Below are 23,894 nucleotides of genomic sequence, written 5' to 3'. Positions count from 1 at the left end.
ACGAGCTAAGAGTCTGGGGGGGTGGGGCATCCTCCTTATTCCATGGTATTTATTGAGCACTAACTGGGTGCAGAGCACTGTAGTAAGCGGTTGGGAGAGGCCAACAGAACAGTAAACAGACACATTCCCTGTGCACCACGAGCTAAGAGTCTGGGGGGGGGGGGGGCATCCTCATTATTCCACTGTCTTTATTGAGCACTGTAGTAAGCGGTTGGGAGAGGCCAACAGAACAGTAAACAGACACATTCCCTGTGCACCACGAGCTAAGAGTCTGGGGGGCGGGGGGGGCATCCTCATTATTCCACTGTCTTTATTGAGCACTGCAGTAAGCGGTCGGGAGAGTCCGGCAGAACAACAAACAGACACATCCCCGGTGCACCACGACCTAAGAGTCTGGAGGGGGAGAGGCCTCCGTCTTGCCCGCCCAGACCTCCTTCTCCCACACAAGGTCCCGCCCTGGCCAACGTGGCCGGCCGAGGGCCTGCCCCGCACCAAGATGGCCGCCGAGGCTGCCCGCCCCGCACCAAGATGGCCGACGGAGCCGAGGGGGCGGTGGCGGCGCGGGCGTGACGTCATCAGGGCGCGCCGGGCGGGTCGGCGGGGCGGCGCACGTGTTTGGGTCCGGGGTGGTCGCCGAGCGGTCCCGGCCATGGGCCCTCCGCCCCGCCGCAGCCTGCGCCTCCTCGGCCGGGCCGCCCTCACCGGCGACGTCCAGGCCGTCCGGAGCCGGGGCCCCCGGACGCCCAGGCCACCGCCCGCGGGGCGAGAGCTGGCCCCAGCCCAGGAGGATGCGGGCCACGAGGTTGCCAGGGGCGAGCACGAGGGGCGAGAGGCTGCCCTAGTCGAGGACGCGGGGCAACAGGTTGCCAGGGGCGAGGAGGCGGGGCAAGAGGTTGCCAGGCCCGAGGACGCCGGACGAGAGGTTGCCGGGCCCGAGGACGCGGGGCAAGAAGTTGTCCGGGCCGAGTTTGCGGGACAGGAGGTTGCCCTGACCGAGGATGCCGGGCACGAGGTTGTCAGGCCCGAGGACGCCGGACAAGAGGATGCCACACCAGAGATTACCAGGCCTGAGGACGCGGGGCAAGAAATTGTCCGGGCCGAAATTGCGGGACAAGAGGTTGCCCTGACCGAGGATGCCGGACACGAGGTTGTCAGGCCCAAAGACGCGGGGCAAGAAGTTGTCCGGGCCGAGATTGTGGGACGAGAGGTTGCCGGGCCCGAGGACGCCGGACGAGAGGTTGCCGGGCCCGAGGACGCCGGACGAGAGGTTGCCGGGCCCGAGGACGCGGGACGAGAGGTTGCCGGGCCCGAGGATGCCAGACGAGAGGTTGCCGGGCCCGAGGACGCGGAGCAAGAAGTTGTCCGGGCCGAGATTGCGGGACAAGAGGTTGCCAGGCCCGAGGACGCCGGACGAGAGGTGGTCAGGCCCGAGGGCACGGGACAAGAGGTTGCCAGGCCCGAGGACGCCGGACGAGAGGTTGCCAGGCCCGAGGACGCCGGACGAGAGGTTGCCAGGCCCGAGGATGCCGGACGAGAGGTTGCCAGGCCCGAGGACGCGGAGCAAGAAGTTGCCCGGGCCGAGATTGCCGGACAAGAGGTTGTCAGGCCCAAAGACGCGGGACAAGAGGTTGCCAGGCCCCAGGACGCCGGACAAGAGGTTGCCAGGCCCGAGGATGCCGGACGAGAGATTGCCAGGCCCGAGGACGCGGGGCAAGAAGTTGTCCGGGCCGAGATTGCGGAACAAGAGGTTGCCCTAACCGAGGATGATGGACACGAGGTTGTCAGGCCCGAGGACGCGGGACAAGAGGTTGCCAGGCCCGAGGACGCGGGACAAGAGGTTGCCAGGCCCGAGGATGCCAGGCAAGAGATTGCCAGGCCCGAGGACGCGGGGCAAGAAGTTGTCCGGACCGAGATTGCGGGACAAGAGGTTGCCCTAACCGAGGATGCCGGACACGAGGTTGTCAGGCCCGAGGATGCGGGGCAAGAAGTCGTCCGGGCCGAGATTGCGGGACAAGAGGTTGCCCTAGCCGAGGAAGCGGGGCCTGCGGTTGCCCGGGCCGAGGATGCGGGACACGAGGTCGTCCGGGATGAGGATGCGGGACACGAGGTCGTCCGGGATGAGGATGCGGGACACGAGGTCGTCCGGGCCGAGGATGCGGGGCACGAGGTCGTCCGGGCCGAGGATGCGGGGCACGAGGTCGTCCGGGCCGAGGATATGCGGCACGAAGCTTCCGGAGTGAAGAACGCGGGGCAGAAAGATGCAAGATTTGAGGGTGCGGGGCCCGAGGTTGCCCGAGCCGAGGATGCGGGGCACGAGGTTGCCGGAGTTAAGGATGCAGAGCGTGAAGTTGCCAGAGTTAAGGATGCGGGACACGAAGTTGCCAGACTTAAGAATGCGGGGCACCAGGATGCAAGACCTGAGGATGCGGGGCACGAAGTTGCCAGAGTTAAGGATGCGGGGCTCGAAGTTGCTAGAATCAAGGATGCAAGACCTGAGGATGCGGGGCACGAAGTTGCTAGAATCGAGGAAGCAAGACCTGAGGATGTGGGGCCCGAGGTTGCCCGAGCCCAGGATAAGGGGCGTGAAGTTACCAGAGTTAAGGATGCGGGGCACAAGGATGCAAGACCTGAGGATGCGGGGCCCAAGGTTGCCAGAGTCAGAGATGCAGGGCCCGAGGTTGCACGTGCCAAGGATGTGGGGCACAGAGTTGCCAGAATTAAGGATGCGGGGCACGAAGCTGCCAGAGTGAAGAATGCGGGGCACAAGGATACGAGACCTGAGGACGCGAGGCCCGAGGTTGCCCGAGCCAAGGATAAGGGGCACGAAGTTGCCAGAGTTAAGAATGCGGGGCACACGGATGCGAGACCTGAGGATGCGGGGCCCGAGGTTGCCAGAGTAAAGGATGCGGGGCAGGAGGACGCCGGGGTCGAGGATGCGGAGCCCGAGGATGCGAGAACTGGGGGCGAAAGCCAGGAGGCGGCGGGGCCCCGGAGGCCCGAGGCCGTGAGGCAGGGGCAGAGAAAGCGGCTCGGCCCCCCGGGCCCCGAGCCCCCCTCCACCAAGAAGCCCAAGAAGGAAGAGGCTCCGCCCATCCCCAAAGGGAGGCCCAAATCCGGCCGGGTGTGGAAGGACCGCAACAAGAAGAGGTAAGGGGAGAGGCCGTGGGCCCTGGTGGTTAGAGCCCGGGCCCGGGAACCCGCAGGACCCGGTTTCTCGGCCCAGCCCTTGGCGGCTGTGTACCCGTATCGTACCTGCCAAGCGCTTAGTACAGGGCTCTGCACACGGTAAGCGCCCGATCAATGCGATTGAATGAAAGCGTGACCTTGGGTAAGTCACTTCTCCGTGCTTCGGTCACCTCGTCGGTAAAGTGGGTTTTAAGACCGTGAGCCCCACGTGATGATGAATAATTATGGTATTTATCGAGTGCCTACTGTGGGCCAGGCACTGTACTAAGCGCTGGGGTAGATACAAGCTGATCGGGGCGGACGGGGTCCCTGGCCCGCGGGGGGCTCGCAGTCTTCATCCCCCTTTTATAGATGAGGTAACCGAGGCCCAGAGAATTGAAGCGACTTGCCCGGGATCACGCCGCAGACGTGTGACGGCCGGAATTAGAGCCCGTGACCCGACGATTCCCAGGCCCGTGCCCTAGCCACGCTATGCCGTGACGCTTCTCACGCGGGGCCGCGTCTAAGCCGATTAGCTCGTGTCTACCTCAGGGCTCAGGCCAGTGCTTGGCATATAGTAATCGAAGCAGCGTGGCTCAGTGGAAAGAGCACGGGCTGGGGACTCAGAGGTCATGGGTTCAAATCCCAGCTCTGCCGCTTGTCAGCTGCGTGACTTTGGGCAAGTCACTTCTCTGGGCCTCAGTTCCCTCGACTGTAATATGGGGGTGAAGACTGTGAGCCCCACGTGGGGCAACCCGATCACCTCGTATCCTCCCCAGCGCGTAGAACAGCGCTTGGCACATAGTAAGCGCTTAACCATGGTTTTTTCAAGAAAAAAGGGAGGAGGTGCCCTCCTGACCTCCGACCTCCAGACCCCGAACCCCCGGGGAGCGGAGGAGCAGAAGGGAGCCCTTTTGGACAAGGATCGTCCCAGTCCTCGTTACGCCTGTGTGTTTCTTGGACTCAGTAGTGGCTTCCGCAAGTTTGAGGGACGTCGTCATGATAATCGCGGTGGTGTTTGTTAAGCGCATACTACGTGCCAGGCGCTGTTCTAAGCGCTGGAGCGGGTACAAGGTAATGAGGTTGTCCCACGTGGGGCTCACAGGCTTCGTCCCCGTTTTCCGGATGAGGTAACTGAGGCCCAGAGAGGTTAAGTGGCTGGCCCAAAGTCACACAGCAGACAAGAGGCGGAGGTGGGATTAGAACCCACGACCTCTGACTCCCAAGCCCGTGCTCTTGCCACCAAGCCACGCTGCTTCTCCTCATCTGTGCGTGTGTATATTTCTCGAAGAGAACAAAAGTCATACCCCGCCAGCATCTTTTTTTTGATGCTATTTAAGCGCCCACTGTGTATCAGACACTGTCCTAAGCGCTGGTTTAGGTGCGAGTTAATTAGGTCGAACGCCGACCCCGTCCCACGTGGGGTTTACAGGCTAAGCGGGAGGGAGGATAGATATTTGATCCCCATTTTCAGCCGAGGAACCGGAGACATAGAAGAGCGAAGTGACTTGCCCAAGGTCGCGGCAGACGAGTGGCGGAGCCAGGATCAGAACCCAGGTCTGCTGATTCCCAGGCCCGGGCTCTTTCCACTAGACCATCCTGCCGCCTTAGTAGTAATAGTAGTTATTAATAGTAATAATTATTATGGTACGTGTTAAGCGCATTAATAGTAATAATTATTATTATGGTGTTTGTTAAGCCGCTTGCCATGTGCCAGGCACCGCACTAAGCGTCGGGGTGGAAACGGGCGAGTCGGATTGGACACCGTCCCTTGGCCCAAGTGGGGCTCTCGCTCTCAGTCCCCGTTTTCCAGATGAGGTCACGGAGGCCCAGAGAAGTGAAGCGACTCGCCCGAGGTCACACAGCCCACAAGCGGCGGAGTCGGGATTAGAACCCGCATCCTCCGACTCGCCCGCCCGTGCCCTTGCCACTTAGACCGTGGCATCCCCTGGGCCTCGGGGGTCTCGAAAGCTAAGAATCAAGGGGATGGGGGCTGGCGACCTTCATTCGTTCCGTCGCATTTATAATTATTACGATTATGCCACGGGCACGTAAAGAGAGAAAATCTTGAAAGGAAAGGCTTTACGTCGGGTCTGCCTTCCAGGTCTTTCAAGGTTTTCTCTCTTTATGTGTCTGCGGCGTGATAAAAATAATAATAATAATATTAACTGCCACCGGGGCAAACCCAACGGAGGGCCCGTCGGGTAGCTGCGGAGGGAAGGCCCGGAGTCGAGAGCGGACAGGATATCTGCAGAGCCGGGGCAGATCTCACTCCGTATCAGGTTCCCCTCCCCGACCCCCCAGTCAGTCGGGAGTTCTGATGAAAACGGCAACTGTGTGCAGGGCACCGAGCTGAGCAGTTAAGAGAGCGCGTTGGAATCAGGCTTGATCTACGATCCGGTGTCTGACGTGGTCCTCGGCGGAGGCGCGGGGAGATGAGAAACTAGGGAAGGCCTCCTGGAGGAGGTGGGATTTCAGAAGGGCTCCGAACGGGGAGAGAGTTCGAGAGCTGCCAGGTGCCAGTGGGGAGAGAGCCCGGGCTTGGGAGTCACCGGTCATGGGTTCCGATCCCGGCTCTGCCACTTGGCAGCTGTGTGACTGTGGGCAAGTCACCTCTCTGGGCCTCAGTTCCCTCATCTGGAAAATGGGGGGGGGAAGACCGTGAGCCTCACGCGGGGTTAGCCTGATTACCCTGTATCTGTCCCAGCACTTAGAACAGCGCTCGGCACGTAGTAAAGGCCTGACAGATACCACCGTTATTATTTTACGGTGAGAAAGAGGTGGATCCTGGAAATGGGTTCAACGTGGGAGGTAAAAGGAAGAGGGAAGTAAAGGGTCCGGGTAGCAGGGATAATGCCAAGATGCCCGGCTAAGGGACGGGGAGGCGGGTGGGGCCCTCAGCCGTGATGGCAAATTTAGGAGGGAGAATTCAAACCGTCGCGGTTTTGCGCGGGACCGGCGCACACCGTCTTGGGTCCGGCAGGGCACGGTGGACAGAGCGTGTGCCCGGGCATCGGGAGGTCGTAGGTTCTAATCCCGGCTCCACCCCTGGTCTGCTGCGTGACCTTGGGCGGGTCCCGTCCCGTCTCTGTGCCTCGGTTACCTCACCCGTAAAATGGGGGTGAAGACCGCGAGCCCCACGCGGGACGGGGATCGCGTCCAACCCATTTGCTTGCATCCGCCCCAGCGCTCGGAACGGTGCCCGGCACACAGTAAGCGTTCGACAGATACCGCCGCTGTCCTTATCATTGCCGTCGGCCACCCGGGCCCGTCCCAGAGCCAGGGACCGCGTTGAGATCCAAGACGGCGGCACGGCAGACTCCCAGAGCGGCGCAGGGGCTCGCCCGGGCCCCGGGTGCTGGGACGGCCCGGCTGCCGGGGCCCGACCCCTGGCATCGCTCTCGTCCTCCCCTTAGGTTTTCCCAGATGGTTCAGGACAAACCACTGCGCACCTCCTGGGAGCGAAAGATGAAGGAGCGTCAGGAGCGGAAGCTGACCAAGGATCTTGCCCGACAGCTGCAGGATGGAAAGCAGAGGGAACGAGAGGTGAGGCCGGGGGACGGGGGCTGGCCAAGTGCCCCCGGACCGTGACCTCCTCGTGGGCAAGGAGCGTCACCGTTCGTTGTCGCATCGTACTTCCCCGAGCGCCCAGCCCAGCGCTCCGCGCACGGCAGGCGCTCGGTAAATACGATCGAATGGGAGGAAAGTGCCCGTTGGCCCCGGCGGGTCCTAGGCCGGGACAGCGGCGGCAGCCTCTGACCGAAGGAGGGTGCCCCCTTCCTTGGCAGCTTCCTTCCGAGACGACAACCCCCCTCAGTGACCCCATCTGTGAAATGGGGGTGAAGGCTGCGAGCCCCGCGTGGGACAGCCCGGTCACCTGGATAATGATGTTGGTCTCTGTTAAGCGCTTACTGTGTGCAGAGCACCGTCGTAAGCGCTGGCGGAGACACGAGGGAATCAGGCTGTCCCACGTGGGGCTCCGGGTCTTCATCCCCATTTTCCAGCCGAGGTGACTGAGGCCCAGAGAAGTGAAGTGACTCGCCCACAGTCCCACAGCTGACAAGAGGCAGAGCGGGGATTCGAACCCATGACCTCTGACTCCAAAGCCCGTGCTCTTTCCACTCGGCCACGCTGCTTAGAACAGTGCCCGGGAAGCGCTTAACAAATGCCGTCGTTATTATCATCAGCTGCCTGGAGTTGAGCCAGCCCGGGAGGTTGGTGCCTGCCTGCTCGTTTGGTCCTGTCCCTCTCCCCCTTCCAGACGGTGAGCCCGTCGCCGGGCCGGGGTGGTCTCTCGCCTGTTGCCGAACTGTACTTGCCGAGCGCTCGGTCCAGTCCTCTGCACCCGGGAAGCGCTCAATAAACGCGATCGGGTGAAGGGGGGGGGGGAGCAGGCATTTTTTTTTTGAACAGGGAAACGGCGGCTTGGAGAGCGAGGCCGCGAGGGAAGCAAGGAGCCCGGGAGTCAGAAGGCCGTGGGTTCTAATCCCGGGTCCGCCACTTGTTTGCCGGGTGACCTCGGGGAAGTCACTTCACTTCCCTGCGTTTCAGTTCCCTCGTCTGTGAAATGAGGCCGTGGGCCGGGGATAGCGGCCAACCCGGCCCGCTCGTATCCACCTCGGTGCTGAGCGCGGTCGCCCGCACGCACTGAGCGTTTAACGGATACCAGAATCACGGTTACTCTTATTGAAGCAGACCGCCGTGGGCGGCGATCGCCGTTTCAAAGAGGCGAGCTTCCCCCCCCTCCCCCCCCCACGCCAACGTCCGTCGTCTGAGGGCGGTCGTCATCGACTTCGCTTCTCGGCGCCTCGGTTACCTCACCTGTAGAATGGGGATTAAGACGGAGAGCCCAACGCGGGACAGGGACCGTCGTCCAACCCGATTTGCTTCGCGTTAATCTTTTCCACCTCCGGCTTCCATAGCCCCGCTGCGGTGGGATTTGGCGGACGGCGGTTCTCCGTCCGCCCCATCCGCGCTTCCGTGGTTTCGTAGACCCTCTGAGCCTGCGTCTTTCCAGACGGGAGAGCCCTTTCCGTGTCCTGTAATAGAAAATTAGAACCCGGGTCCTCCGACTCCCAGGCCCCTCCTTTTTCCGCTGCGCCACGCTGCCTCTCAGCGTGGCCTAGTGGGTAGGGCACGGGCCCGGGAGTCCGAGGGACCAGCGTTCTAATCCCAGCTCCGCCGCTCGTCTGCCGCGTGACCTCGGGCGAGTCGCTTCGGTCCCCTGGGCCTCAGTCACCTCGTCTGCAAAGTGGGGATGGAGTCTGTGAGCCCCACACGGGACGGGGACCAGGTCCGACCCCATCACCTTGCATCCACCCAGCGCTCGGAACGCTGCCTGGCGTGTAATAGTAATGATGACGGTGACGTCCGTTGAGCGCTTGCTCTGGGCCGAGCACCGTTCTGAGCCCTGGAGTAGATGCACGGTAACCACGTGGGGCTCACCGTCTTGATCCCCATCTTACAGATGAGGTAAACTGAGGCACCGAGACGTTAAGTTGAATGCCATCGTTTATATTAAGCGACTCACCCGCAGCCGCCCGGCTGACGAGCGGCGGAGCCGGGATTCGAACCCACGCCCCGAGTTCCGAGCTCTTTCCACTAAGCCACGCCGCTTCTCTTCGTGAGGCCCGGTGGAAAGAGCGCGGGCTCTGGAGTCCGAGGCCACGGGTTCGAATCCCGGCTCGGCCACTTGTCAGCCGGGTGACTTCGGGCGAGTGGCTTCTCAGGGCCTCAGTTCCCTCATCTGGAAAATGGGGATGAAGACCGTGAGCCCCCCGTGGGACAGCCCGATTCCCCTGGGTCTCCCCCAGCGCTTAGAACGGCGCCCGGCACGTAGTAAGCGCTCAGCAGATACCATCGTCGTCGTCTTGACAAATGCCGCGCTCATTCCATAGAACTGACCCCCTTGGCTGTCGCCGCAGAGCGGACCTCGACTCTCTGCCGTGCCCGTTGACCGTAGCCGTGATTGTCGGTTCCAGTCGTTCGCAGTGCGATCCGCAGTTCCCCTCCCGGTTTCCTGAGAACCCCCGGGTAGAGCCTATCCCAGGCGGGCGCACGTTCGCATCCAGTCCGTATCGGTTCTGTCTAAAACATCCTGTGTGGTCATTCCAGTCTCACCTCTCTCCTCTGGCCCGTCTGCTCTCTGACAGCCTCCCCGCTAAAGAGAAGCAGCGTGGCCTAGTGGCTAGACCACGGGGCCTGGATCCGGGTTCTAATCCCAGCCCTGCCGCGTGTCTGCTGTGGGACCTCGGGCGGGTCACCCTGCTTCTCTGTTCCTCAGTTCCCTCACTTTTGGGGATTGAGATTCTGAGCTCCAAGCGGGGCGGGGACTGTGTCCCGCCCGATTGGGTCGCACCTACCCCAGCGCTTAGAACGGTGCCTGGCACACGGTAAGCGCTTAGCAAATGCCAGTCGTTACTCATTATTACTGTTAAAGCAGCGAGGCCTCATGGTAAGAGCACGGGCCCCGGGGTCACGGGACCTGAGTTCCGATACCGGCTCTGCCGCGCGTTCATGCGTTCGATAGTGTTTGTCGAGCGCTTACTGCGTGCAGAGCACCGCGCGAAGCGCTTGGAATGTACAGCTCGGCAACAGAGAGAGACGCTCCCCGCCGTGACCTTGGGCCAGTCGCTTAGCTTCTCTGTGCCTCGGTTCCTTCGTCTGCAAAGGGGGAATGTGATACCTTTTTTTTTTCGTATTTGTTAAGCGCTTACTACGTGCCGTGCACCGTTCCAAGCGCTGGGGTAGATACGGAGTAATCGGGTTGTCCCCCGTGGGGCTCACAGGCTTCATCCCCATTTTACAGATGACGTAAGTGAGGCGCAGAGAAGTTAAGCGACATGCCCGAAGTCGCAGAGCCGACAGGCGGCGGAGCCGGAATTAGAACCCACGACCTCACACTCCCAAGCCCCTGCTCCTGCCACTAAGCCGCGCTGCCCGTTTTCCATCTTAGACCGTAGGCCCCCTCTGGGACCTGATTATCTTTTATCTGCTCCAGCACTCGTTACGGTGCTCGGCACATAGGAAGTGCCTAACAAGCACGAAAATAATGATGACGATAATTGTTGTTATCTGAACTGAAGAAGTCCTCGAGCCTCCCAACTGCCCCCGCCTCATCCCCGGGTTTAGCTTCTACCCACAGTCGTTCGGAGCTGACCAGTCCCATAGCTGCCTTTCTAAGACCGGGTCTATCTGCAGGCCCTTATTAATAATTCTTGGCGAATCAAGTGCCAGCCACTACGACCGGGGACCGTACGATCGGACCGGACACGGTCCTCGTCCCACACGAGGCCCGGGGTCTTGGGGAATAAGAGAACGGATAAGGAAACCGAGTCACAGACAGGATTCATTCGTTCGCGGTCGTATTTATTGAGCGCTCACCGTGTGCGGAGCACTGTACTGGGCACTTGGAAAGTACAGTTCGGCAACAGATAGAGACGGCCCCTCCCCAACGACGGGCTCGCGGTCCGGAAGGGGGCTTGGGAGATGAGCGACCGGCCTGAGGTCACGGAGAGGGCAGGTGGCAGAGCCGGATCGGAATCCGGGCCGCCGGACTCCCGGGCCCGTGCCGGTTCCGCCGCGGCTCCCCTTGCGAGCCGCTCTTCCGACGCAGTTTCGGGCCGCCCGGTTTACAGGTTGGCCCGCGACTTGCCGCTCCTTACGGAGTTTCCTGTTCTCGGGTTACCTTTCTGGTTTCTAAGGGATGACTTCCCCCCCCCCACCCCCATCCCCGGGGCGACCGCTTTCACGCCTCCGCTCGGCGGGGCCGGAGACGGGAGGGAACCGTCCGACGTCCCTCCTCGGAGGGGGCCCCAGGCACGAGCCGGCCACCGGAGGGAAGACGGCTGCCAGCAGGCGACGCCCCCCCCCCCCCTTGTCTGGCCAGGCTCGGGCTCTCTGGGCAGGGCCGCTTCTGGACGGGACCGTCGGACGGTTGCTTCCTGGCTCCGGGACCACCCGCCGGGAGGGGGGGCGGCCCGGAGAGCGGGAGGGAGAAGCCGAGGAGGGGGAAGGAAGAGCCGAACGGGGCCGAACCTCGGGCGTCGGGAGCCCTTCCGGGTCGGACGTCTCGCCTGACCTTTACCGTGTTCGTACGAGAGGCTGGGATGGCGATCCCCACTTGACGGGAGGAGAGACCGAGACAGAGAGGCTAGAACGAGCCGCCCGTCGGATCCCTGGAGGGGTCTAGAACCGATCCCCTCACCGGCCGCTTATGCTAGACCTTGAGCCGTTAAAAGACGGCGTTGATCTAAGCGTAAAGGGAACTGACACGCCCAGAGGGTGGAGAGGCAGAGGAGAAGAGCCATCGCAAGGAGCAACGGACCCCCGGCCCGGGCTCGCCCGGGCGGGAGGCGGAGGGCGAGGCCACGGCAGATCGCCGCGTCAGCGGCGGACCCTCCGGGTCGAGAGGGAGAGGAGACCGTCAGCCGAGGGGCTGCCGACCCCTGGAACGGGCCGGCGGCCGGTGCCGGCAGCGCTTTGGGTTGAGTCCCTCCGGTACGCGGAGGCCGCGCGCCGGGGCCTTCCTTCCCCGCCGCCGTCCGTTCATCGTGGTTTCGCCTCCGCTTCCGCCGCCGACGGGTTAGGGTTTCTCTTGAGCAAGAGAAACGGCCCCCCCGGGGCCTCGGCCCGCCGTCGCGTTAACCCAGGTCTTCCTCCGCCCTCCCCGCCCACCTCGGCCTCTCCGGATCGGGGACCCTCCCCGGCCCGGCGCGGGGCCTCGTGCCTCCCCCGGGTCGAGGACGGCCGGGGGGGGTCCCACAGAGAGGACGCGCCGGAGTTGGGGCGAGCGGAGGGGAAACTGAGGCGCCGCCACGAGGCCGCCGCCGAGCTCCCCGGCCCGGGCCCGGGGGGTGGCAGCCTGGAGAGTTGGACGTCTTGCGAGCCCTGCCGGTGGGGAGGGGCGGGAGGTGGCCGTAGGCTAGACGCCAAGCCGTCGGCCACCTGGCCCGAAGCGTCCTCTCTCCCCGGCCGTGGTCTGGGGGCCTGATCCCGCCGCCGAGCCCGGCCCTCCTCCGCCTCATCTGTCCCCCCGAGCGTTCCCCCGAGGGCTCCCCGCCCTCTCGTGAGGCGGATGCGCTCGGACAGACCCCCGTGTCCCCCCGCAGGAGAAGAAGCGACGCCGAGCGGAGAACCTGAAGCGAAGGCTGGAGAACGAGCGCAAGGCGGAGATCGTGCAAGTGGTGAGAGCGGCGCTTCCCTCCCCTCCCCTCCCCCGGGGCGCCGGGCCGGTGTCTGGGCGGGGGCGGCGGGGGCCGCGCGGCTCCGCCGTCCTCACCGCTCCCCTCTCCCGGCAGATCCGGAACCCGGCCAAGCTGAAGCGGGCCAAGAAGAAGGACCTACGGCGCCTGGAGAAACGCGACACCCTGGCCCCGCTGCAGAAGCCGCCGCCCCAGCGCCCGGCGGCCAAGGACTCGGGGGCCACGGGGTGACGGACTCTCCCCTTCCTGCGGGAGAGGTCTCCGGGCCCGGCGGGGGGGAGGGGGGGGGTCGGAGGCCGCCCGGCCCCGGGGGCCCCCCGTCAGCGGGGGCGATCCCGGGGCCGCCGACCGCGTCGGGGTCGGTGCCGGCGGGGCCCGCTTCGGGCGAGGGGGGCCGGCCGGGCCCGCCGAGCGCTCGGGCGTCAGGAGTGAAGCGGGGACCCTGCCTTCCCGATCCCCGCTTCTCCTCTCCCTCCTCCCCGGCGGGGGGGAAGCAAAAAGCAAGCAATAAAGTCTATCGTCCGTAGGAGACGGCAGCCCGCCGAGGCTCCGGCCGCCGGCCCGGCCGGCGCCTCGTCTTCCTCGGCCGGGGTTCCGAGAGGGCCGTCGCGTCGCCCGCGTGGGGGGGCGGGGGCTCCCGGTCGGGGCGGGGAAGCGGGCCCGGCGCCTCGGGCCGCCTCGCCGGCGAACCCCCCCCCCCCCCCTCAGGTCTCCCGCTCCGCCCCGTCGTCCCCCCGGCCGGTCTCCTTGGGCGTCCGGAGACCCAGCCAGGAGGGGCAGAGGCCGCTGTGCCGCGTGGCCCCGGAGGAGGTGGAGGTGGAGGTGGAGACGGAGGCGGCCTGGGAGGCGCGGCGGAGGCGGAGGCGGCGGGCGCCGCCGCCGAACTCGCTGTCTTCCACCAGCACGCTCTCCAGGACGCCGCGCAGGGAGTGACGCAGCTTCCGCAGGACGTCGGGGCAGGTGAAGACGTAGAGGAAGGGGTTGATGACGCTGTTGATGAAGGCCAGGCTGGTGGCCAGAGGCAGGGCCTTCCAGGACAGGGCGAACAAGGCGGGCCGGTAGTGGCCGCCGGCCTCCACCAGGCTGAAGACGTGGTAGGGCAGCCAGCAGAGCACGAAGGCGGCGACGACGGCCACCAAGAGGCGGAAGAAGCGGCCGGGGCGGCGGCGGACCCGGCGGCGCACCCGCGCGCTGACCACGGCGTAGCAGGAGGCGATGACGCCCAGGGGCAGGACGAAGGACAGGAGGAACTTGCTGACGGCCAGGGCCCACTGGCGCCGGCCGCAGGCGGCGTCGCGCTCCTCGGGGCCCCCGGAGCTGTACTGCAGCACGTTGTAGTAGCACATGACGCGGCCGTCCCGGCGGGGGATGGCGTCGCGGAACAGGTAGTAGGGCACCGTGTTGGCCAGCGCCAGCGCCCAGAGCCCCAGGCAGACCCTGCGGGCGGCCGGCACCGTGCGCCGGTTCTGGGCCCACACGGGCTTCACCACCTGCAGGCAGCGGTCCAGGCTGATGGCGCTGAGCAGGAAGCCGCTGGCGAACATGTTGAGGAAGAAGACGGACGAGTGCAGCTTGCAGAAGGTGGTGCCCAGCTGCCACGAGTGCCCCGCCGCCAGGAAGTAGGTGAAGAAGGGCAGGGAGGCGGCGGCCAGCAGGTCCGACAGGGCCAGGTGGGTGACCCAGGTGGTCACCACCGTCTGGCGCATGCGGCAGCTGAGCAGGAAGAGGATGAGGGTGTTCTCGGCCAGGCCCAGCAGGGACACCAGCCCGTGCAGCGTCACCGAGAAGTAGTCGACGTGGCGCACGCTGGTGTTCTGGGGCAGGCGGCTCAGGTATTCCAGCAGCGGGCAGAACGGGGTGACGTTGCGCGACATCGCGGGGGCCTGGGGGGGGGGGGGGCGGAGGAGGCGTCGGCGAGGAGGGGCGGGGGGGGGGCTCCCCCCCCCCTCCCGGGTGCCCTGCCCGCCTCCGCCCTCGCCGCCGGATCCCCCGGGCCGCCCCTCCCCCGCTCGGGCGGCCCCAGGTGAACGTGCGGGGCCCCGGGGCCCCGGGTTAGACCTCGCCGACCGCCCGTCCGCTAAGCGTGGAAGGAAGTGTGACAGCAGCAGCCGGGGCGGAAGCGAGGCGCCGCCGTACGGAATCTCTCGGTTGTCGGGGTGAGGGCGGGAGGACCCCGAGGGGTTCGGGGATGGGCACCGAGAAAGCCGCTCGGGGGCCCGGGGGCCAGGGATGCCTTGGCCTCTCCGCCCCTTATAACGGCGATGATGTATCCACCGAGCGTTCGTTAACGTGTTTTAAGCGCTGGGGCAGATTCGAGGTTGTCCCGAGTGGGGCCCTCCATCTTAATCCCCATTTTCCGGATGAGGCAGCCGAGGCCCGGAGCAGCGAAGCGACTTGCCCAGCGTCACGCAGCTGATAAGTGGGATCGGGACCCACGGCCTCTGACTCCCAAGCCCTCGCTCTTGCCACTAAACCCTGCCGCTTCTCCAGTTGGCCCTGGGCAGCCACCACCGGTATCCCCTCTACCCAGCGTGGCGAGAACCCGGGCCGGGGAGTCGGAGGCCGTGGGTTCTGATCCCGGCCCCGCCACTCTGTCGGCCGGGTGACCCCGGGCCAGTCACTTGACTCGTCTGGGCCTCTGTGACCTCGTCTCCGAAACGGGGATGGAGCCTGTGAGCCCCACGTGGGACAACCCCATCACCTTGTATCCCCCTCCCAGGGCCGAGAACGGCGCTTCGCACGTAGCAGGCGCTCAGCGAATGCCGTCGTCGTCATTATTCCCCGGGAGGATGAGGAGAGGTCCGTCTGTCTCCATCTCAGCACGCCTCCACTGAGCAGTTAAACCCAAGTGCAGCAAAGCTAGCCGGGGATATGGGGTTCTTCGTGAGTTTCAACGGCTGCTCCCTGGGCCCTCACTGCATTTCTCAGTGCGCACGCTGCAGGGAAGCAGCGCGGCTCAGTGGAAAGAGCCTGGGCTTGGGAGTCGGAGGTCGTGGGTCCGACTCCCGGCTCGGCCGCTCGTCGGCTGTGTGAATGGGGGCCAGGCACTTCACTTCCCCGGGCCTCGGTGACCTCATCTGTCAAATGGGGATTAAAACTGTGAGCCCCACGTGGGACAAGCTGATTCCCCTCTATCTCCCCCAGCGCTTAGAACAGTGCTCTGCACGTAGTAAGCGTTTAACAAATACCAGTATTACTATTATTTTTCCTCCCTCCGAGCGCCCCTCTGTCTCTCCCTTCCCGGCCCGAGGTTGCTTTAAAGGGAACTCCCTCCCCTCGCCAGCCTGGCCTTGGCCGTGCTCCTGACGGTAGCCGGGAAGCAAAAGGTCAGGCCAAAACCGGTGCCAGTGGCCAAGGGCGGGGTGAGGACCGTGGCCAAGAGCCTCCTGGCACGGATGCCGAAGCCGCCAGCCGTCGGTGCCCGGGAACTGGGGAGACCGGGTGCTTGGGGGGCCTGGGCGGGAGAGACCCAGAGAGAGAGAGAGTGTGGCCTGGTGGGATAGAGCACGGGACCGGGAATCGGGAGGACCTGGATTCTAGTCCCGGATCCAGACGTCGGCTGCGTGACCCTGGGCAAGTTAACTTCACCGTGCCTCAGTTTTGTCATCTGTAAATTGGGGGTTAAGGCCGCGAGCCCTAGGTGGGCTAGGGACCGTGTCCCACCTGATTAACGTACGTCTACCCCAGTGCTTAGTGTTCGGCACGTAGTACCTACTTAATGGATACCGTAAAAAACAAATTCCCGGCCCAAATTCCTACTGACTGAGGAGGGGACGTAAGACCCATTTGGGCTTGGCCCAGGTCTGAGGGCACTGAGGCCTCTTGGGGAGAATCCAGACCCCAAGTGAGGTTCCGATTCCAGGGGCGGGCCCGGGATCGGGTTGGGCAGCTGGACCCTGGAGCTGGTTAGGTCTCAGGTCCGGGTTTCCACCCCGGTGGCCCTTTTGCCTTTTTTAATGGTACCCGCTAAGCGCTCACCACGTGTCAGGCGCCGTACCGCGCACTGGGCGGAAAAGGATTAATCCCGTTGGACGCACGTCCCACGTGAGGCTCACGGCCTTAAAAATCCCCGTTTTACGGACGAAGGGACTTGCCCAAGCTCACACAGTAGACAAGTGGCAGAGCTGAGATTAGAACTCAGATCCCCCGACTCCCAGGCCCTACGGCTTCCCCTTGGGACGTCCGTTGCCGACTCCCCGTCTCGGGCTTGGGAGGGTGAGACACGAAGCGGCGAGAAAGAAGTCCAGGCTCAGGTTTTAGCTCCTCCCCGCCAGCCCGGCCTGTCCCCAGGAGATGCGGAGCACCCGAGTAGACTTCCCGACTCCAATTCCGATTCCCAGATGGCATCCCTGCCGGAAACCCGGCTCCCTGCCCCCCGGCTCCGCCACGTGCCCTGGGGTCGGGATGGCGCCGGGCCCCCGCCCCTGCCCTAGAGCGACCCTGACTTTCCGGGCTCCCTCTGGAAGCTCCCCGCCCCTGGCTCCGACCCAGCCGATCCCGCTTCCTTCCCCGCCTCCTCCACCTTGTCCCCTCTCCTCGCTCCATTCTACTCCCTGGCTGGTTCCAGTGGAAAAAATTCCAGGCCTGCCGAGAGATGGCACCGATCCGTGAGACTCCCTCCGGGGCCGTGAGATCGAGCAAGGTGGAAAACCCTTTCGTCTCCCCTTTCCACTGCCCTGGCTCTTGGCCGTTGGCCCGCGAAGCCACCGCTTCCATCTTTAGGTCGGTCTTCCCCGTTAGAGGGGAAGCTCCTTGTGGACGGGGAATGTCACTCGATCATTCCGTACTCCCCGAGCCCGCGGTGCGGCGTACGGCGTCAAGCGGACGCTCGAATGCCGCCTCTCTCGCTGGGGCTGCCGCGGTCGGCTCCCGGATGATACCGGCTCGGTAACGGGGTGTGATCTCTCTCGCCCCACAGAGGTTTCATCGGGGGCTCAGATCCTCTCCTGGGAGGGACGACGGGGAACCGGCATTTCCTTCTCTTCCCCGCCGCCCGGGGGTGGCCCCGGTCCCCGAAGGAGATAGTTCAACCCTGGGTCAAGGACCCTGAGGCAGGAGCAAATCCACCACTCGCGTTCCGAATGGCATTGATGATAATTATGGAATTGGTTAAGCGCTTACGGGAGGGGGCCGGGCACCGTACTGGGCCGGGCCCATGGGCCAAGGTGATGGTGTCACACGCAAACCACTGGAATCCCCAAACCTAGAGCGTTCTCGGGGGGGGGGGAACAAAAGCCCCCCCCCCCGGTGCCCCCACGAATCCGAAGCAGCGTGGCTCAACGGAAAGAGCCCGGGCTTGGGAGTCAGAGGTCATGGGTTCGAATCCCGGCTCTGCCACTTGTCAGCTGTGTGACTGCGGGCGAGTCACTTCACTTCCTCTGTGCCTTTACCTCGTCTGTAAAACGGGGATTAAGACCGTGAGCCTCAAGTGGGACAACCCGATGACCCCGGATCTACCCCAGCTCTTAGAACGGTGCTCTGCACAAAGTAAGCGCTTAACAAATACCAACATCATCATCATCATCATTATTTCGTCCCCCTCCCAGGAACCCGTTCATTCAGGGGCAGCCTCCGCTTTAGGCAGGCGGGAGACTTGGCCCTTTCACATCTTTTGACTCTGATGCTGTGCCCTGAGGTGGTGGCCTCCCTCCATTCATTCGTTCGATCCTATTTTCCGAGCGCTTACTGTGTGCGGGCCACTGTACCAAGCGCTTGGAAAGTACAATAATAATGATGGTATTTAAGCGCTCACTAAGTGCAAATGCCGTTCTGAGCCCTGGGGTAGGTACCAGCCGATCAGGTTGTCCCACGTGGGGCTTAGGGTCTTCATCCCCATTTTCCAGAGGAGGTCACCGAGGCCAGAGAAGCGAAGTCACGTAGCTGACACGTGGCGGAGCCGGAATTAGAACCCACGACCTCCGACTCCCAGGCCCATGCTCTTGTCACTAAGCCGCGCTGCCTCTCCGGTGCTCCAGCACGGTGCCCTGCGTGCAGTAAGTGCTCAATAAATACAAGTCACTGACTGGCTGAGTTTCGTCCCTGAGTTTCGGGCTGGGGCCAGGCACCGGCCCCTTCCCTACTGCTCGCCGCTTGGAAATCCAGAATAAAGAACCTCTCTCAGCTCCCCAGGTACCCCGGGCCCAGTGTTCCCCGCAGCCACCGATCGATCCATCCGTCTCGCAGAGCTCCCCCCGTTTCCCAGGTGGGTCGACCGAGGCCGAGAGGGGACCGACATCCGGGCGGGGGGCAGGGATGGAACTCCGGATCCCCGAGAAACCGCTCCTCTTACCTGGGCCGGTTCACTGGACTGGTGGTCTCTCTGGATTGAGCTCCTTCGGATGCCGGGGGTCCGGCTCCCAATTCCCCACCCCTCCGCTACCCTCCGGTCCCCGTCAACCGCCGGGGGTGGGAGGGGGGGAAGCGGCCGGGGACGAAGGAGGGCGCTGATTGAAGCGGTGCGAGAAGTGAGACCGAGGGAGGAAATAACAGAGAGATCGGGCTGGGCAGAGGGGGGTGGGGAGGGGGAGGGTTGGATGAAGACCAAGTTAGCGGGCTCGCTTTCACAGACTGTTTATCTCAGGAGAGATGGGAGATAACTCAGCCAACTCAGCCAACTCCGGCCAGCGAAAACCGACCGCCGCCAAACCGCCCGCGGCCCTCCCAGACCATCCCCTCCATCCCCCTTTCCTCGCTCTCCCATCCGTCCGTTTCTCCCAGAGGAGCCCCCTGGCACGTGTGAGGCCGGAAGGGGGCTCGGGAGGAGCGGTCCCTAAATGGGAGACGGAAATTTCGGGCGACCGTGGTTCCAGTCGCGGTTCTGGGTAAGTGCTTACCGTGGGCCCGGCACCGTTCCGAGTGCTGGGGTGAGGGGGACGTCGCGAGCGAATCGGGACAGACAGACGCGGTCCCTATCCCACGAGGGGCGGCTCGCTGTCAGAGTGAGAGGAACGACGGGTTTTGAATCTCCGTTGTTACAGATGAGGAAACTGAGACACAGAGAAGTGGCCTGTCCAAGGTCACGAGCCGGCAAGTGGCAGAGCCGGGAGTAGAACCCAGGTCCTCCGACTCCTAGGCCCGTGCCCTCTCCACTGGGCCACGCCGCTCCAAGGGCCGCCGGCCTCACTCGGGCGCCCGTCCTCGCGGTTCCCCGACCGGAGGCCTCCGCCGCCGGCTCGGGCCCCTCCGGCTCAACCCCCGCTTATCCGAGCCCTTGCCGCCTCTCCTCCTCCCTCGAAGAAGAATCCAATCTCATCCGCTGTCCACGCCGGTGCTTAGCACGCTGCGTGGCACGTAGTAAATGCTTAACGGATGCCACTGAAGTCACTCTTCTTTCCACAGCTACTAGGGCGGAGCACGGCGTACAGTAGGTGCTCAATATACACGACGGGCTACCGGCTGGCTGGGGGGCCGATTGATCGGGCCGACCGGCCGCTACCGAATGCCCGGTCGCCCTCACCGGGCTGCCTCGACTAGACCGGTCGCGGTGTTGGAACAGCCGGCGGCGGGCCGGCGGTGACCGGGGAGAAGAGTGCCGGAGGTTAGAGCGGCCGGAGATCCTTGCGGCGGTCGGGGTCCCTCTCTCGCCCGGTGGGTTCTCGTCGTGGAAACGTCCCCTCTCTCCCCACCTGGCATTCGGAGGACGCGGTGCCCGCGTGGGGAGGATACGGGGCCCGCTCGGTGTGGAGTCTGAAGGAAGAGCGGAATGCCCGGGAACCGGGCTGCGGGAGAGGAGGGAGGGCGGCGGGAGGGACCGTTCCCCGTGGAATCTCGGGGAGAGGGATTCCCCCATCTCTCAGTAGAGTGACCCCATCTGCACAGGTGAGTAATAATGACGGCATTCGTTAAGCACCGTTCTGGGCGCCGGGAAGGATGCAGGGCGATCGGGTCGTCCCACGAGGGGCTCACGGCCTTAGTCCCCGTTTTGCACCCGGGGTAACTGAGGCACAGAGAAGCCGGGTGACCTGCCCAGAGTCACACAGCTGACAAGGGGCCGAGCCGAGATTTGAACCCCCAGGAGGGGCAGCCGGGGCAGGTGCGGAGCTGAGGACGGGAGGCGGGGACGGGCCGACCGGCGGGTCTCTGGGGAAGTGTTCTGGGAAAGGGGGAGCGGCGGGGAGTGGGGCCGAGGAGATGAGGGAGCCCGGAGCGGACTGAAGCGATGGAATGGGGAAGCCGGGGGGCCTATTAGAGTGAGAGAGACGCGGAGAGAGAGAGAGAGAGAGGTCCCGTGCGTTACTTGGCTGACTAGGCCCCGATCCTGGGAGCGGGGTTCCCCCCTTGCCCGGCGAAGACTGGTCAGCTGGAAAGAGAACACCTTGGGTCGGGGAGACATTTCACACATTGTGGGGGAGGAAGGGGTTGACCGGTGATCCGCGGAAGTGAGATAACGTGGTGGCGACGGCCTGTTACCCAACCTCCCCCCAAGGCTCTTCTCGTTGACGTGATCTCGTGGGACCCAGCAACAGACTGCGGAGAAGCGTCTCGGGTCACACTCTAGCCGCCCCTGGAGGAGAAAGGAAGAGAGAGGGGGAGGTTCGGAAGACGCCGCTTCCCCTTCCCCCCGGGGCGGGGGAACCGTGACCCACGGGACGGCGCCCACCGGGTTTGCTCCCAGACAGTCCAGTTTTCACCCGGCCTGGCCCCGCTCCGGGACGGAATCGGCACCCAGGCGCCTTCACATCTGGGGTTCTGGTCGAGGAGCGGCGTGGGGTAGCGGGCGGAGCGCGTGCCTGAGCGATTGAAGGTCGTGGGTTCCAATCCCAGCTCCGCCTCTTGTCCGCTGTGTGGCCTTGGGCCGGTCACTTCATTTCTCTGGACCTCAGTGACCTCGTCTGTAAAATGGGGATGGAGACTGTGAGCCCCACGCGGGACGGGGACTGCGCCCGACCCGATCTGCTCATATCCATCCCAGGGCTCGGTAGAGTGCCCGGAGCACAGAAGGGGCTTTACGGGCACCAGGGTTATTATTTTCAGTGCCCAGGCGCCCCGGTCCTCCGCTCCCGGGACTGAGTTCTGCGATGCATTCCTTCAATCGTATTTATTGAGCGTTTCCCGTGTGGTGACACCCGGGTTCAGAGAGACCAGAGAGCACGAAGGCACCGGGTCACCGAAACACGCACCGGGTTCGTGCACGTGACCCGTCGCTTTATGCTGCGGGCCTGGATCGCGCGTGGAATGTCACACGCGTGCCACTGACATTCCGTAGAGAAGCAGCGCGGCTCGGTGGAAAGAGCCCGGGCTTGGGAGTCAGAGGTCATGGGTTCGAATCCCGGCCCTGCCACTTGGCAGCCGTGGGACTGTGGGCGAGTCACTTCACTTGTCTGTGCCTCAGTTACCTCATCTGTAAAATGGGGGGTGAAGACTGTGAGCCTCACGTGGGACAACCCGATTACCCTGTACCTACCCCAGCGCTTAGAACGGCGCTCTGCACATAGTAGGCGCTTAACAAATACCAACATTATCATTATTATTATTATTACATGCGTCTCCTTGGCTGGTATCCGAGAGGGCCAACCACGGTCTCCCCGGCTTGGGTTTCCTCTGGCCTTCTCGCCGCAGCAAGGATCTGACTATGCGTGGCTCAGTGGAAAGAGCCCGGGCTTGGGAATCAGAGGTCATGGGTTCTAGTCCCAGATCCGCCACCTGTCAGCTGTGTGGCTTTGGGTAAGTCGCTTAACTTCTCAGTGCCTCAGTTACCTCATCTGGAAAACGGGGATTAAGACCGTGAGCCTCACGTGAGACAACCTGACCACCCTGCGTCCGCCCCGGCTCCTAGAACAGTGCTCGGCACGTACTAAGCACTTAACAAATACCATCATCATCATCATTATTATTATTTCCTCTTCTCCCACCCCCTTCTGCTTCACCCTGACTGGCTCCCTTCATTCGTTCCCCCCCCCCCCCCCGCCCCAGCCCCACGGCACTATGTACATATCTGTCGCTGATTTCTTTTTATTCAGGTCTGTCTCCCCCTCTAGACTGTAAGCTCACCGCGGGCGGTGTCTGTTTACTGTTATATCGTACTCTCTCAAGCGCTCGGTACGGTGCCCTGCCCACAGTAAGCACTCTCTCAATAGGATTGAATGAAAGAAGAATCTTAGAGGTAGCTGGGTTGAGACTGCTATTGCAGACTCTCCACATACATCACCCTGCTTCTATTTATTTGCTATTGTTTTTACGAGATGTTCTTCCCCTTGACTCTATGTATCGCCATTGTTCTCGTCTGCCCGTCTCCCCCGATTAGACCGTAAACCCGTCACAGGGCAGGGACTGTCTCTGTCCGTTACCGAATCGTCCATTCCAGGCGCTTAGTACAGTGCTCTGCACACAGTAAGCGCTCAATAAATACTATTGAATGAATGAACATCGGTGTGGCCTAGTGGGTAGGGAGCACGGCCCTGGAAGTCGGAAAGACCTCGGTTCTAATCCCGGCTCTGCCACGTGTCTGCTGTGTGACCTTGGACGAGTCACTTCACTCCTCTGGGCCTTAGCTCCCTCAGCTGGAAGATGTCGATCAAGACCGTGAGCTCCGTGTGTCCAAACTGATTATCTTGTATCTACTCCAGCGCTTAGTACGGTGCTTAATAAATAACATTAAAAAATAATGTCTCCCCCCCCCTCTAGGCTGTAAACTCGTCGTGGGCGGGGAACATGTCTACCTTCTCTCATACTCTCCTGAGCTCTTAAGACGGCGCTCTGCACACAGTCGGTGCCTAATAAATAATACTAATCCATATGCCTCTTGCACTTGGAACAAAATCCAATGTGTCTTTTATCATCGATAGTATTTATTGAGCACTTTTTAAGTGCAGAGCACTGTACTAAGCACTTGTCCTAGGCCTATCCTCTCTCCCATTAGAGTGGAAGTTCCTTGTGGGCAGGAACTTGCTGTTTTGTTACTCTTTACTTCCTAAGCATCCATAACAGTGCTCCGCATCAAGCAAAAATTCCTCAGTCTTGGCTTCCAAGCCGTCCATCCCCTCGCCCCCTCCCACCTCACCTCCCTTCTCTCTTTCCCCCGCCCACCCCGCACGCTCCGCTCCTCCGCCGCCCACCTCCTCACGGTCCCTCGTCCTCGCCTCTACCGCCGTCGACCCCCGGCCCACGTCCTCCCTCTGTCCCGGAACGCCCTCCCCTCCTCACCTCCGCCAAACTGACTCTCTTCCCCTCTTCAAAGCCCTAGCGAGAGCTCACCTCCTCCAAGAGGCCTTCCCACACTGAGCCCCTCCTTTTCCTCTGCCCTTCCTACCCTCCCCGTCACCCCGACTCCCTCCCTCTGCTCTACCCCTCTCCCCCCGCACCGCACTTGCGTATATATGCACATATTTATTATTCCATTTATTTTATTAACGATATTCATTCATTCATCCAACCGTATTTATTGAGTGCTTACTATGTGCAGAGCACTGTACTAAGCGCTCGGGATGGACAATTCGACGATACAGACAATCCCTGCCCAACGACGGGCTCGCAGCCTAAACGGGGGAGACACATCAGAAATAAAACAAGTAGTCTGGCGTAGATATC

The 23,894-nt window shown here is 63.1% G+C and overlaps 2 protein-coding genes across 6 annotated transcripts; one reads left to right on the top strand and one right to left on the bottom strand.

The window, feature by feature from the left end:
* Positions 1-593: 593 nt before the first annotated feature.
* CCDC86 (coiled-coil domain containing 86) lies at positions 594-12,641 on the top strand. 5 transcript variants are annotated; one of them, XM_029060971.2, is made up of 5 exons: positions 594-1,207; positions 1,238-3,147; positions 6,582-6,711; positions 12,276-12,350; positions 12,465-12,641. In XM_029060971.2, the coding sequence occupies exons 1-5, from the start codon at positions 650-652 to the stop codon at positions 12,597-12,599; spliced, it is 2,808 nt and encodes a 935-aa protein (XP_028916804.1). In that variant the 5' UTR covers positions 594-649; the 3' UTR covers positions 12,600-12,641. The 5 variants fall into 5 exon arrangements, with proteins under 5 accessions (XP_028916804.1, XP_039767333.1, XP_028916805.1 ...); XM_039911399.1 differs by having other exon boundaries at positions 594-1,387; positions 1,748-3,147; XM_029060972.2 differs by having other exon boundaries at positions 594-1,477; positions 1,868-3,147.
* A 431-nt stretch (positions 12,642-13,072) lies between these two features.
* On the bottom strand, positions 13,073-18,772 carry PTGDR2 (prostaglandin D2 receptor 2). Its single transcript, XM_029058956.1, has 2 exons — positions 18,658-18,772; positions 13,073-14,251 (listed from the first exon to the last, which is right to left on the bottom strand). Exon 2 carries the CDS (start codon positions 14,240-14,242, stop codon positions 13,073-13,075), a length of 1,170 nt encoding a protein of 389 aa, XP_028914789.1. The 5' UTR covers positions 14,243-14,251; positions 18,658-18,772.
* Positions 18,773-23,894: the final 5,122 nt, after the last annotated feature.

The sequence above is a fragment of the Ornithorhynchus anatinus genome, chromosome 3 (genome assembly GCF_004115215.2).
Source record: "Ornithorhynchus anatinus isolate Pmale09 chromosome 3, mOrnAna1.pri.v4, whole genome shotgun sequence".
NCBI classification, from domain to species: Eukaryota; Metazoa; Chordata; class Mammalia; order Monotremata; family Ornithorhynchidae; genus Ornithorhynchus; species Ornithorhynchus anatinus.
The sequence above is the reverse complement of the archived record's forward strand: the minus strand, read 5'-3'. Positions and strand labels throughout refer to the sequence as shown.

Bases quoted from the DNA above. Each gene is read 5' to 3' on its own strand.
- PTGDR2 (XM_029058956.1), bottom strand. From the start codon at position 14,242: ATGTCGCGCAACGTCACCCCGTTCTGCCCGCTGCTGGAATACCTGAGC.
- CCDC86 (XM_029060970.2), top strand. From the start codon at position 650: ATGGGCCCTCCGCCCCGCCGCAGCCTGCGCCTCCTCGGCCGGGCCGCC. The intron at 6,712-12,275 runs GTGAGGCCGGGG...GTCCCCCCGCAG, and splicing joins GAAAGCAGAGGGAACGAGAG to GAGAAGAAGCGACGCCGAGC. The intron at 12,351-12,464 runs GTGAGAGCGGCG...CTCTCCCGGCAG, and splicing joins AGGCGGAGATCGTGCAAGTG to ATCCGGAACCCGGCCAAGCT.